The following is a 13,550-nucleotide window of genomic DNA, read 5'->3' on the forward strand; positions in this document are numbered from 1 at the left end:
GGTGTAACAAGGGAAAGGTTAAGTAGTTACCAAGATCTGAATGCCCTGGAGTGAGGAGCAAAACCACTATGATCATTTTTCAAACATTTGCAGTAAGTGTTAACTAGGAAGCCCTTTTCCAGTCCCATTGCACTGGACAGATAGATCTCCAACTAGATACAATGGAGATTAGGAAGGTGTAATGAATTATATCAGATAACCATTATATTTTATCACATTCGGTCAACTTTCCTTCTCAACAAAAGGGTAGGTCTGTGGAGGCAAATTCAAGTACTCATTACTTCTGTTAGAGAATGATAGCATATTAAAATGAACATATCGTTAACTTTTAGCATTTTCCTGTGTAACTACCCTGCATAGTAATTCTAATCATGGAGTTTAAGGCTAGAAGGGACCACCTGACCATCTAGTTTGACCTCTAATTCGCTATCATGCTCTGAACCTTTTAGGAGACAGCAGAGAAATTTAATATGTATGATACCCCATTAAAATTGTTTGTTTTCTTTTTTCTTCTTTTAGATTCAACTTTCAAAAATTGGGCCACCTTTTATTATCAAGAGTCAACCTGTTTCAAAACCAGAACCTAGGGTTTCCCAGAGTACATCAGTCAGTAGCGGGAGGAACACTGGGGCTAGAACTCTTGCAGACATCAAGGCAAGAGCTCAGCAAGCTAGAGCCCAGAGAGAGGCTGCAGCTGCAGCTGCTGTGGCAGCAGCTGCAAGCATAGTCTCTGGAGCAATGGGGAGTCCCTGCGAAGGTGGGAAGACAAGAACACTGGCACACATCAAGGAGCAAACAAAGGCCAAACTATTTGCAAAGCATCAAGCCAGAGCCCACTTACTCCAGACCAGTAAAGAAGCAAAGTCGCAGCTCAGTTCAAAGGAATGTCCTTCGTCCGTAGAAACCTCGACTCCTTCTGACACAAAGATTGAAGTTTCTACTGGTGTCATTATAGTTAATCCTAACTGCAGGTCTCCTAGCAACAAGTCCGCTCACCTCCGTGAGACTAACACTTTACTGCAGCAGTCACTTAACACAACTGCATTGCCAGAAACTGCTACGGACATATCTGTGCACAGTTCTGATGAAAACATAACTATGCCACATTTGTGTGAGAAAATTATCTCATCTACCTCCATTGAAAATAACAATGTGCCAGTGCTTTACAGTAAAAATTCAGTCCCTGCACCTGTTTGCAGCACTGCTATGTCGGGAACAATTCAAGAACTTCTCTTTGCAAGTTCTCTTGATAAATCCTCTGTTTTAATGTCTGTTGACAGTACAAACACAACAATTTCAGCTTGTAATGTAAACATTCTGAAATCCACCCAAGGGGTTGATACTCCATGCATTGCCATTGTACCAAAATGTATTGATAACACTATTGTTCCAGCCTCAACAGACAGTACAGTCTTATCAAATTCAAGTGATGAGAAAAGATTGCCAGTATCAAGTAGCAGTGCAAATAATGCAGTCTCCAGTCAATATACCACTGTGCCAACTTCGTCCATTGCAAGTAATTTGCCAAATCATCTCCCAGGTAGTTCTGTATTGATTCCCCCAGTGGGGACTACTACTAGATTTTCTTCTGATAAGATAGCCATAACTGGATGCAGTGAGCAAAGTACTGTATCCATTAACACTACTGTTAGAGCAGCTTTAAGCTGTAGTGATGCGGCTGCAGTAGTAGATTCTGTTGCAAGGCCACCCATTTCAATGTTTACTGGTAATATGGTGACAGTAAGTTCTTATGACAACACTGCTAAATTAAGTGCTGACAACTTGGAAAAAAGTTATGGACCACGAAACCGAATAGATCTGTCCAGTAAATCTCAGCCAGTGAGCTTTACACAAACAGCCATGAACAGGTCTATACCTTGTAAAGTCATTGTTGACCACACTACAACATTAAATACCAATTTGTCACTGGCTGCTTCCACTGAAAATGCAGAAAACAGCATAGATCTGCAGAGCAGACTTGTGAGGGCAGAAACTGCCTTACAAAATATGCCATGTCCTCAGGTGTCTGTAATAAGCAGGCCTGAAATAGTCAGTAATGAAAGCCTTGAGCACAGTTCCAGCTTCATAACTGTTACAGCAAAACAAGAGGGCAAAACCTTGCAGGCAGCTTGTACAAGTCTTCAAGAAGTGCCTCTTACTCCTCAAGATAAATTAATCGACGTTGTTGCCCCCGGCCAAGGTTTTGTGGAGCAGTTACGAGGTCCTTCAGCCTTTAAAAGTGAAGCAGATGCTGCCTGTGTCAATCAGTATAACACTAATAACAGAATTTGCTGGCATAATGAAGAGGCAATGCACACAGACCAGCCAATGGTCAGCCATCTTAACCCAAACAAGCATAAAGAATATTCAGAGCAAAACTGTTTAAAAAATGTCAAAACTGAACCTTCAAGTTACACGCAGATCTCAGAGTTGCAGTCAAGGAGTCTTATGACAAGCATCACTGTTCCTGTTAAATCAGAAACTACTGAATCTGACAAGTGCTTTAGGATGGACACTGAGGATTTTACCGGACCTGAAATGCCTAGCCAGACTGCAGAAATAGCCACAAGTGCACAGCCAACACAGACCTCCAAGACATCTGCTACAAATTCCATGGAGGACTCTTTGTCATTGTCGACAGAAACCCTAAAAAGAGTTACAAGTGCTGGAAGCTCTAGCTGTCGTTTATCGTCAGTTGAGGCTAACAATCCTCTAGTGACACAGTTACTGCAAGGCAACCTGCCTTTGGAAAAAGTGCTGCCGCAGCCCAGATCAGGAGCCAAACTAGAAATTAACAGGCTTCCCTTGCCTTTGCAAACTACCTCAGTGTGTAAAACATCAGCATCTGAGAGAAATATGGTTGAAAATCCTTCCAGCTCACCCAATCCAGATGGTAAAGGATTTACAGCAGGCAGCATAGCCCCACTACAAATTAGAAAGCGTGAAAACCATCCAAAGAAGCGGATGGCCAGGACTGCAGGGGAGCACACTCAAATGAAATGTGAGCTTGGGAAGGTATCAATGGACACAGATGTTAAAGTGGCTCCTTGTGTGATCAGTTCCAACATGAATCAACTAGGGCATGGTCAGCCATTTAAACAAGAGTGGCTGAACAAACATGCAGTTCAGAACAGAATTGCTCACAGTCCAGAGATCAAACAGCAGAAGAGGCCACTGCCTTCATGCAGTTTCCAACAGAACTTATTTCACATTGACAAAAACGGCAGTTTTCATGCAGAAGCTAATACCTCACACAGACAGCATTTTTACCAAATGTCCGTGGCTGCAAGAGGCCCCATTCCTACGGCAGCTTTGTTGCAAACTACTTCAAAAGTCCCATCTGTCTGCAATGCTTTTGCTTTCAGTAGGCACCTGGAACAGAAGGGTTTGGGAGAGGTCAGTATTTCTGCAGCAGCTCACCAGCAGAGGCTAGGAAGTGTTTTTTCCCCTAATATTCAAATTAAGGAAGGTGATGACATTGCTAGTGCCTCACAAACTCTCCAGAATAAAACATTAGTGCATCCTCCTCCTCCTCCCCCTATTCCAAATGCAGAAGTTCCATCTGATCAAAAACAGCCAACAGTTACTATGGAAACCACTAAAAGACTTAGTTGGCCTCAGCCAGCAAGCATCTGTAGCAATATAAAATCTGAACCTGTTTCTTTTGAGGAAGGTTTAAGCAGCAGCTGCGAACTAGGCATAAAACAAGCTTCCTACGATCAGAATGAAGTAAAAGAACAGTTAAAAGCATTTGCATTAAAAAATGCAGATTTCTCTTCCTATTTACTTTCTGAGCCACAGAAGCCTTTTACCCAATTAGCAACTCAGAAAATACAAACACAGCACCCACAGCAGCAGCAGCTCTGTGGAAGTTATCCAACTATACACTTTGGTAGCACAAGCTTCAAAAGGGCAGCATCTGCGATTGAAAAATCTATTGGAATTTTGGGAAGTGGCTCAAATACTGCTACAGGTCTGTCTAATCAGAACGTTCCCATTCCGGTTCAGAAATTTGCTGACAGCAGCAATGCGGATGAACTGGAACTGAAATGCTCTTGCAGGCTGAAAGCCATGATAGTGTGCAAAGGCTGTGGAGCCTTCTGCCATGATGACTGCATAGGCCCTTCAAAACTGTGTGTAGCTTGTTTGGTTGTACGGTAGAAACTGAGTCAAAGATGCAGTATCCCTTCTCAGCATGGGAGAACAGAACAAAGAAATGGAGAAATTGTAACATTTTAGGCCATTTTTTTTCTGGTGATGCTTTGTTTCAGAATTTAGTTATTTCTGCTTGCATGACATTCCCTGGAAAGAAGAAACCATTAGAATGTCTTTAAAAAAAAAACAAAAAAACAACAAACTTGTTACTAAGCTACTATGAGCTTCCTTGCTGTCTGAAAGAAAAGGTATTAACATGTCGTTCCTAGCTTCTGTTTATTTGCACAAAGTGCAGCACACTATTTCCCCGCTTATCTATTATGATAGCAGACCCTCTAGGTTAAGAATAACAGGTTAGTTGTATTCTCATAATTTCTAACTGCTGGGGTACTGCAGGTGCAGAGATAACAAGATGACTAACAAATTGAGTAAAGACTGCTTTGGGTAAAGTAGCTTGGTGTTCTGTTACAAATCACCTTGAGAGCTACTAAATTGACTTGCAATTTTTTTAATGATTGCTTTCTTGAACTCACCATTACCATCCATAACTTATAGACGGTCAACCTAACAAAAGAAAGAGAGACTTTAGACAGATTTACTTAAAGGAGTTTGCTCACTCCTACACAAAGCATTATGGAGGTAAGATTTTAATTGTCAGCTGTTCTTGTTGATTCCCTGAGAATTAGATTTGTAAATGTGGTTTGATTAGCTGGACCATGTCTAGAATCTTCTTGGCTTTAATGGAGTGTAGAGGAAGTGACTTCTCTTAGAGAACTGAGCAACCTCTCCTTTTCCTTCTTCCTCAAACCTCCCCTGTACACCTACTGAGCTGTCTATCCCAAACACATATATGGGTCAGGTCCAGGTAACAAACAGGTTCTGGATTTCAATAGCATTTCCATGGCCTAAGGTTGATCCTGAGGTATAACTAATGATTTGAGGACAGATCATAATTGTATGTTGAGCTGAATAGTAGAAAATCAGTTATTTCCCCTCCTATATGATTTACTATCTATTTAAATATGTTTCAGTTTTGACTTTTTTAAAAACTTATTTTCCAAAATGACTTACTACCTTTTTTTGTTAAAGATTTCAGACCACTGGTAGTATCTTTTGGAGAGTTGGGAGTAAAGAGGTGTTTTCTTTTTTAAAGGGATACTGCATCTTTTAAATAATCTTCAGTATTTATCCAGTACTGTATTTATGTTGATGACTACAGCTGCATTCCCAGTGCATTAGTCACCATAGCATTAGAGGACAACAACAGTAATTTTGAGGCCCTGTCCACCTAAAAGAAAAATATAATAAAGGGATAAAGCACATGCAGCTGTTGGGGACAGGAAAAAATCTTGCTGTTGTTTTTTACTCCAGATTCAAGAACACAATGTGCAGTACGAGTACCCCCATATGCTGACATGCAGCTGACAACCCAAACAAATATGAGCATAGAGAGCAATGTAATTTTTACCATTGCAGTAGAACCTCACTAATACATACACCTTACCATCTGCACAAAAAACATTCTCTCCCTAGTTCTCAGTGAAACATGTAATATTAGTGAGTTGAGGTCTCATACTCCTCAGATTTTAGTATTTATACAAAATATATAACACTACACATTTACTGGTATATTCTGAAGTATTAACATGAACAATAAAACTCAAAAAAAAAAAAGTACTCTATATGATCCATTATACTTGTTTATTTATGATCTTTTCTTGCTTATTAATTTATAATTATTTAATTTGTTATCGGTCTCCCTGGCATCAGTGCATATTAGTGAGGTTCTACCGTATATGCAAATCACATTTATTTTCTTTTGGGACCATTTTCACAAACATAAAATATACTGTTCCTTTTGATTGTCTTTAAAAATTCGTTGGAACATTGTAGGAAGTACATTCCTGCCATAAGAAGTTTTGTGGTGCAACTAGAGTTCTGTTTTACTGTAGTAGTGACATCTAAGTATTAATTTTTGACACCATGTGATCCAAAGCTATTAACGATTCCATTAACAAAATTGTTGCAGATACAGTAATATATTTTCTGTATACAAAAGCACTCCTTTATGAAAGGTGAAAATCCCACAGATTTTCCACTTTTTCAAGCCTTTCTGTGGAATGAAAAATCAAAAATAAACAGTTGAAAAGTAATTTCCAGTGGTATGCTGATGGCTACCCAAATGGGAGCTCTGATGATCACATGGGTAAACATGAGTATATTGTAGTCATGCATACCAAACCATATTTAAGGAGACTTCTGTATTGGACTTATATCCTGTTTCATTGACATATGGTAGAGGTAGAATTTATTCCCTTAAATAAACAGATTGGCCAGTTCTTAGAATCATAATAACCTGTGTTTATATGAACCCTCTGAGAGCTGGGAATCTTTTTACTTCTGGCTCAGAATCCCTTGTCCACAGCATGTATCAGTATCTGTTTTTACTTGCGACTTGAAATATATTCTACCCATGACTGACATGGTATTGAAAGAAAATGCAGCATCCAAAAATGTTTTATTTTGAATGACAGATGAGAGAGTAAATAATATGATGTAATACGAATTCATGTCAATGGCATCTTTGTACTGTGGTTGCAGTTTGCATATTTGAGATAAGATAAAATGTTATATAAAACTGCTTTGGACAAAATGATGCTAAATAATATAACACAATTGGCCAAACCCCTTCATGGTGCTGCCATTGCACTGACTTCTGTTTGACATCAGTGGAGTTGCTTTAGGAATGAATTTGACCCACTATTTAGAAACATCTGGTGAGTAATGTAAGTGATTTATAGCCATGGTGTAAAATTCCAAAAGCACCTAACTGATTTAGGAGCCTGAGTTTCATTGACTTTTAATTTGAAAATGGGACTTACGTTCCTAAATCATGCGGTGCTCTTGAAAATGGTACCCACCTATGGGCTTGTCTGCATTACCGGCTGGGTCGACGGGCAGCGATTGATCCAGCAGGGGTCAATTTATCACATCTAGTCTAGATGCGATAAATCAACCACCAAGCGCTCTCCCATCAACTCTGGTACTCCTCCAGGGCGAGAGGCGCAGGCGGAGTCGACGGGGGAGCGTCAGCCATCAATTTTCCAGTAAAGATACTGCGGTAAGTAGATCTAAGTATGTCGATTACAGCTACATTATTCATATAGCTGAAGTTGCATAACTTAGATTGATTCCCCTTACCCCTTTAGTGTAGACCAGGCCTAAAATCATAACTGAATTTTGGATTGCTCCTGGTTTTGTCTAATTTTGTCCCAATTTCAATCCCCATGTCACTCTGGTTTATTAGTGATCGTGCAGTTTGCACTGTTAAACATTTAAGGTTTATGCACTGAAAAGTGGTGAGAATAAGCATTATTGAAGAAGACACCTCTGTGTGTTTGCGTGTGTCAGTCCGTCCATCCTTCCTGCAGGAATAATTTACACATGCATTTTTGGAAAATATTCAAAGTGTTTTCCCTAGTTGCAGCACTTTTGGGGGAGAGGACGAAATACTTTTGTGCTCTTTCCTTCCTTTTTTTTTTAATCTGCTTATTTTTGAGGTGTGTCGTTAACATTAGGGCATTTGTAGTGTGTATGTTTGTCTGTTCCTGTGCAGAACTAATTTTCCAGTCAGAAATTCCCTTAGTTGAAATAATATAAAAAAATTGGTGAACTGGGCACTTCATTTCATCATTCTGTTTACCTGCTGAGGTTTAGCACATGAAATGAATTAACATAAAAATAAGGTTGAGCCATAAAGCAGAATTATATCCCTTTTCCTGATGAGGGCTCTGTGGTAGGGTAAGCTATAGAATGTTCATATTTTTTTAGAGTCCTGGAATTCCTTGCACAGTTTATAAACTGGTGCATATGGTGCTTTGTAATGCAGTTTCTGAAGTAAAATTATCTTATGCTGCACCTCCCTTCCCCTTACAAACACACGCACAATTTCAGAATAGTTATTGGAGCCTCTGGTTTAGCAGTTTTACCAAGGTGTGGTGAAGTACCAGGATGAACACTCAAAAGCTCAAAAATGTCATCTAAAGGGATCATCTTAGCTGACACATGCGAACAGCCCTGCTTTAAACACTGAATGACTTTCTACAGTTTTGTGAAAGCAGCACAGCAGTTTTTTCTGTGTTTCTGTAGGACTTAAGGGGAAAGCAAAAAATAATATTTAGTATGGATAATCATGGACCTGTGTAGCTAAATGTTTCTGAATCTAAAAATCCTGTTTTCAGTAATCATGCTTTTGTCACTGTAAAACCAACAAAAACATTTTTAGTCTAATTTAAAGGAGCTGCTTCTTTTATAGCACATATTTCGCTTTGTATTATATTTGATAGTTACAGAATAATTTAGTCTGTAGAATAACTTTGTCGTATTTGTACTGTTCATGAATGTTACAAGAAAAGTGCTTTACTTTGTTGCCATAATTCTCTTGTACTGCTGTAAAATATTTCTTCTGCTTTACAGAAACCTAACTCAATTCACAATTTCAGTACAGGGTTTTTTGTGTTTTTTATTTTGGTTTTGTTTTTTTTTAATTTGTCAGTATTTTGAATGTTTACATCTGCTTGACATTAGCCATTCAATGCCTTTTTAGGGCAGTATTACTTTTGGAGTGTAACAGCAATGTGAAATCAACCCATATTTAACATGCATGAGAAACACAGATTTAAGGGGGAAATCCATAACATGCATAGATTTTTTTTTTTAAATCAACATATGGAGAAATAAAAACCCTCCTTCAATCCTCTACCAAAGAAAACATTATTCCCACAGGACAAGCTCAGAAATGGTTCTCTGAATCCTCAGAAGGGGGAGTAGTTGATTTCAGTGGGGTTACTATAATTTAATACTGTTATGCTTGCTTTGTTACCTGACTAAATGTGACTGAGTGCAAGAAGGATTTTAACAATTTTTTTTAAAGATAGTGTTTTCTTTAGAAATCAGGGATCATGCTTTCTTTAATGGTGCTCTTCATTTTTTATTTAAAAAAACAAAAACAAAAAACATTTGTTGCCTACAAAAATGACCACTCACAAAACCATAAATTAAATACATTGAGTTGTTTCCATATTTTCTCTCTTCTCCCTCCCCTTTTTCCCTTCCTGCTCCCCTGAAAATAACAACATGGGCTTCAATATTAAACTATTCTGGAAAAAATAAAGAGATAAAATATATTTGCCATATGTTTTTCTTTTATGTTCAGTGCGTTATGTGGGGTATTCTGTCTGTGCTAGTTCATTGAACACTCCAGTCAGTGAAGGAGAAACAGATGCGGAAACTCAAAAAGTTTCATTTATTGTATGATTGAGACTGAGCAGTATCTGATATAGCATAGGTATGACCATATTGAAATAATGAAAATAAAACTGGGTGTTAATACTTTGAGTTTTAAGTAGAAGATTTACAGAACATAAAGAGCAGATTAGATGCATTGTCTTTCAGTGCAACTCCTAGATATGTACTATGAGTTTTAGGGAACCTGACTCTGTCAGCACACAGCACATCCTCTTGTGATCTCCCCCTCCCCTTTTCCACCAACAAAGAACAACTTAAAAGTCCATACCTCAGTGGCCCTTTGATAACAGGTTCCCTGTTCAATCCTGTTACCCAATGATGAACCCAGAGTTGTCTTATAAACTGTGCTTGACCAACAGGAGATAGAGTGGAGAATTAATTAAATTACAAACAAAATGTTTCTAGAACTTTTTAACCTTTGAAAGAGCTTTGCAAACATAAGCCAGTTGTTAGGGTTGAGGGATAAGAGGGTGGACAGCAAGTAATTTTTTCACAGGCCTGCTCAAAAGTTCTAAGGCCAGCACTTCCTGAATCCCCAATGCCTTGCTGCACCTTTCCACAATTATTATTATTTGATTAGTGGTAGCACTTCAGGTCCCCAGTCATGCATCAGGGCAACATTGTGCTAGGCACTGTACAAACAAAACAACAAAAAGACAGTGCCTATCCTAAATAGTTGTTAATCTAATGACAGTTACTGTGATTCCCCCACCCACCTGACGTGCACTCCCACCTCCAGTTGTGCTTTGCAGGTTATCCAAGTCTGCCAAGGGTCTCAGCCAGGGTCTTGCAAAGCTTGGGGCTAGCCTTTTATTTAATACTAGTTGTTCAGCCATAGGCTGCAGTAGTTTTTGTCTTAACTCTTTAGGTGAATGGAGGAATTCAAATCAGAATTTCTGTATATTTTAAGAGCTACTGTACCTGTTTACTGTTGCACCTATGTTAATTTTAAAAACCTTCTAAACTAGCTTTCTGCAAAATTTTATTTAAACTTTTAAAAATAACATTTTATAGTATTTTGTATTTCTGGAATGTCTTCTGTCTGCACGTCCCACTCAGTGTTCCCCAAACACTAATAAATTAGTCTTCACAACACTCTTTTGAATTATCCTCACTTTTACAGTTGGGGAAATTGAGCCCCAGAGAAATGAAATGACTTGCCAAGGGCACACAGGAAGTCCACAGCAGAACTGTGAGGGAAAAATCATGTATCTTCTGCTTCCTAGTCCTGTGCTTTAACCAGAGGATTATCCTGTATAAGTTTAAAATAAATTATGGATCATTTTAAAATAAAGGACAATGGGCCTTAACTGTCTGACATAGTGGTGGGGAAGGGAGTGAGAAGGAAAAACATTTGACTTTTAAAATTGCAACAGTGCAGTTTAATATTCCTGGAAAACTCGGGTGGGGGGGGGGAGTATGGGGCACTTCCAGGTTCAAGCTAGTGTAAATGGTAGATTCTTTGTAACTGGAAGTGTTTAAATCATGATTAGAGGACTTCATTAACTCAGCCAGAGGTTAGGGGTCTATTAAGGAGTGGGTGGGTGCGATTCTGTGGCCTGCAAAGTGCAGGATGTCAGACTAGATGATCATGAAAAGTCTGAGTCTACAGTACAGCAGAGGTTCATATTTATCCTGATTCTTCAACATTGCTTTCTATTTATCCATAGAGATATCTGTGCTAGCAGCAGATGGAGACAGAAGAAAATCTTGTGCAGATTTTCTGGGCAAGTAGAGTGCTCTTCTTTGAGTATGGGCTCATGCTGATTCCATTTTAGGTGTTTGCGCACCAATGTGCAGTCATTGGAGATTTTTGCCTTAGCAGTATCCCTTGGATTAGCTGTGACGCCCCCTTGAGTGCCATGCGCATGCGCTGATATATTAGACACCACCATCTTTATACCCTCTCAGTTCCTTCTTACTGCCCGTGACAGTTGATCAGAGCACCTCATCTTGCATTGCAAGAGCGTTAGCAGTTCTTTACAGCCCATCATCATGCAACAGGCCAGTGCCTATTAGTGACCCCCCACGACAGCTATGTGAAGTGCTTAGGGCAGTCCCATAGCAAGAACAAGGGCAGAATCTGTAAACTATGCTCATACTAACATAGTGCATGCTAACTATTCACAAACAAATCACAGTGAAAGGGGGATTTGGTGGATGGGAGAAGAATGCGTTAATATTTTATAGGAATGGCTGAGATGCTCTCAGTTTCCTGGTGAAATGTCTTACTGGGATAAAATTTAGTGAAACAGTTTCCTTACATCTCAGTCTTTCCTGTTCTTTGCCTATATCACGTAACAGTATAGCAACCTGTGGGCTTTAATACTTTGGTCTCATTTCGGTGCTTGGATTTGATGTCCAGATGCTGAGTGGCATCGGTGCCCTGTGTTGTAAAGGTCAGTCTAGATGAGTTGGTGGTCTATTCTGACTGACACTGTAAATATTAACATAATGGCACAACTTCTCTGCAATACAGGAGGGGCTGTTCTTCACACAGTCCTAAGCATCTGAGCAAAATTAGCTGAAGAAGTGACTATAATACAGCCATTAAGTAATTATGATCATAATACAATCAAGTTAAACATTTCACTAGTAGGGATTGTACCAAAAGCTATCGCACCAAACTTTAGGAAGACTACTTCAAAAAATAAGGAAGTTATGAATTAAGTGGCTGAACTGCTAACAAAAATATGCAATCTGTCTTTAAAATTACCTGATATACTGATTTTAAAATTAGCTGATAGAGAACTGGAGAATAACCAACATTGTATCTGTCTGTTAAATAAGCCCTAGTTGTAATTTTGGGAATACAATACAAGACATTTCAGTATCAAATAAATTAACTGGAGGTGAGCAGTGAGGTGACATAATCTGTGGACAATTCAAAATTAGGTTAGTTGAGATTATAGAATGTTTGAGTTTATAGAGTAACCTAAGAGAGCCTTCATATATATATTTCTCAGTCACAACAGCAATATGGGTCTGATTCACTGCTGCTTTGCACCTTATGTAGTTATTGACACTAGTGCAAAGTGGATGTAAAAGGCTATCAGATCACAATGGTCATGCTTGATGTCCACTTTGAACTCACATTATGCTGGTGCAAATGACTATACGAGGTGCAAAGGAGGGTGAATTGGACCCTCATACTTAGTGATGTGACTTCTGGGCAGCTGATGCCAAAGGATTGCAACTGAGAAATAAAAAAAATAATACACAGTGTGGCAAATTGCCGGTATTGTTCTCTGGGTCTCGCGCTTTCTCTTCTCTGGGGTAGGTTCAGGGCGATATTGCTTGCCTCTGAACCAGTTCTTAATCACTCCCCTAGTGTCCTCCAGGGGCCCCCAAAAACCCTTGTGCCCCACATGCCCACTCCTCTGGGCAGCCCTGCCATACCATAAGCATATTTTCATAAAGAATATGGAGTGAAACATCACATCTGTTTTCGGCATTATCTAAGTTTCAGACTTTTTCATGAATCAAAACATTCAAAGTATAAGTACTTCCACAGTGTCCTTATTAATGCAGCCACTTCTCATGTCTCCTTTCCTTCTCTGCTCCTCTTTCCTCTATCTCTCCTCCATAGCTGCTTTTCACCTTGCTACCCTTTCAAACTGTGGCCACTTTTGTATATCTTCAGTGTGTGCCATGAGCCTCTTCTGTTACATATGCTTCAGCTGAGCTGGTTCCTCAATTCTGTTTTCCAGGTTTGCTGGCCTTCTCACTGTCACTCACATTCTGGAAGTGGCAGAGGGATTTTGGTCTTTTAGGGTATGTCTACACTGGAGTTAAAAACCTATGGCTGGCCTATGCCAGCTGACTCTGGCTCATGAGGCTGTTTAAGTACAATGTAGATGTTCAGACTCAGCCTGAACCTCTGCTGAGAGACAGGAGGGTCCCAGAGCTTGGGCTGGAGCCCAAGCCTGAATATCTACATCGCAATTAAGCTGCCCCCTAGCCTGAGCCCCGCAAGCCCAAATCAGCTGGCATGGGCCAGCTGCAGGTGTAGAATTGCAGTGTAGACATATCATACCCTTAGGGTATGTCTATACACCGTTTTGGTACCCATGAGAGCAAACCTCCCA

At 39.5% G+C, this 13,550-nt stretch overlaps 1 protein-coding gene across 3 annotated transcripts in view; it reads left to right on the top strand.

The window, feature by feature from the left end:
* ASXL3 (ASXL transcriptional regulator 3) overlaps nucleotides 1-9,341 on the top strand; it is a 160,256-nt gene extending 150,915 nt beyond the window's left edge. For all 3 annotated transcript variants that reach the window (XM_075062985.1, XM_032802735.2, XM_032802785.2), the window contains one exon: nucleotides 520-9,341. In XM_075062985.1, the coding sequence (XP_074919086.1) occupies nucleotides 520-4,161 (3,642 nt within the window). In that variant the 3' untranslated portion in view covers nucleotides 4,162-9,341. The remainder of the gene's footprint in view (nucleotides 1-519) is intronic.
* Nucleotides 9,342-13,550: the final 4,209 nt, after the last annotated feature.

This window comes from Chelonoidis abingdonii, chromosome 2 (assembly GCF_003597395.2).
Source record: "Chelonoidis abingdonii isolate Lonesome George chromosome 2, CheloAbing_2.0, whole genome shotgun sequence".
Lineage (NCBI taxonomy): Eukaryota > Metazoa > Chordata > Testudines > Testudinidae > Chelonoidis > Chelonoidis abingdonii.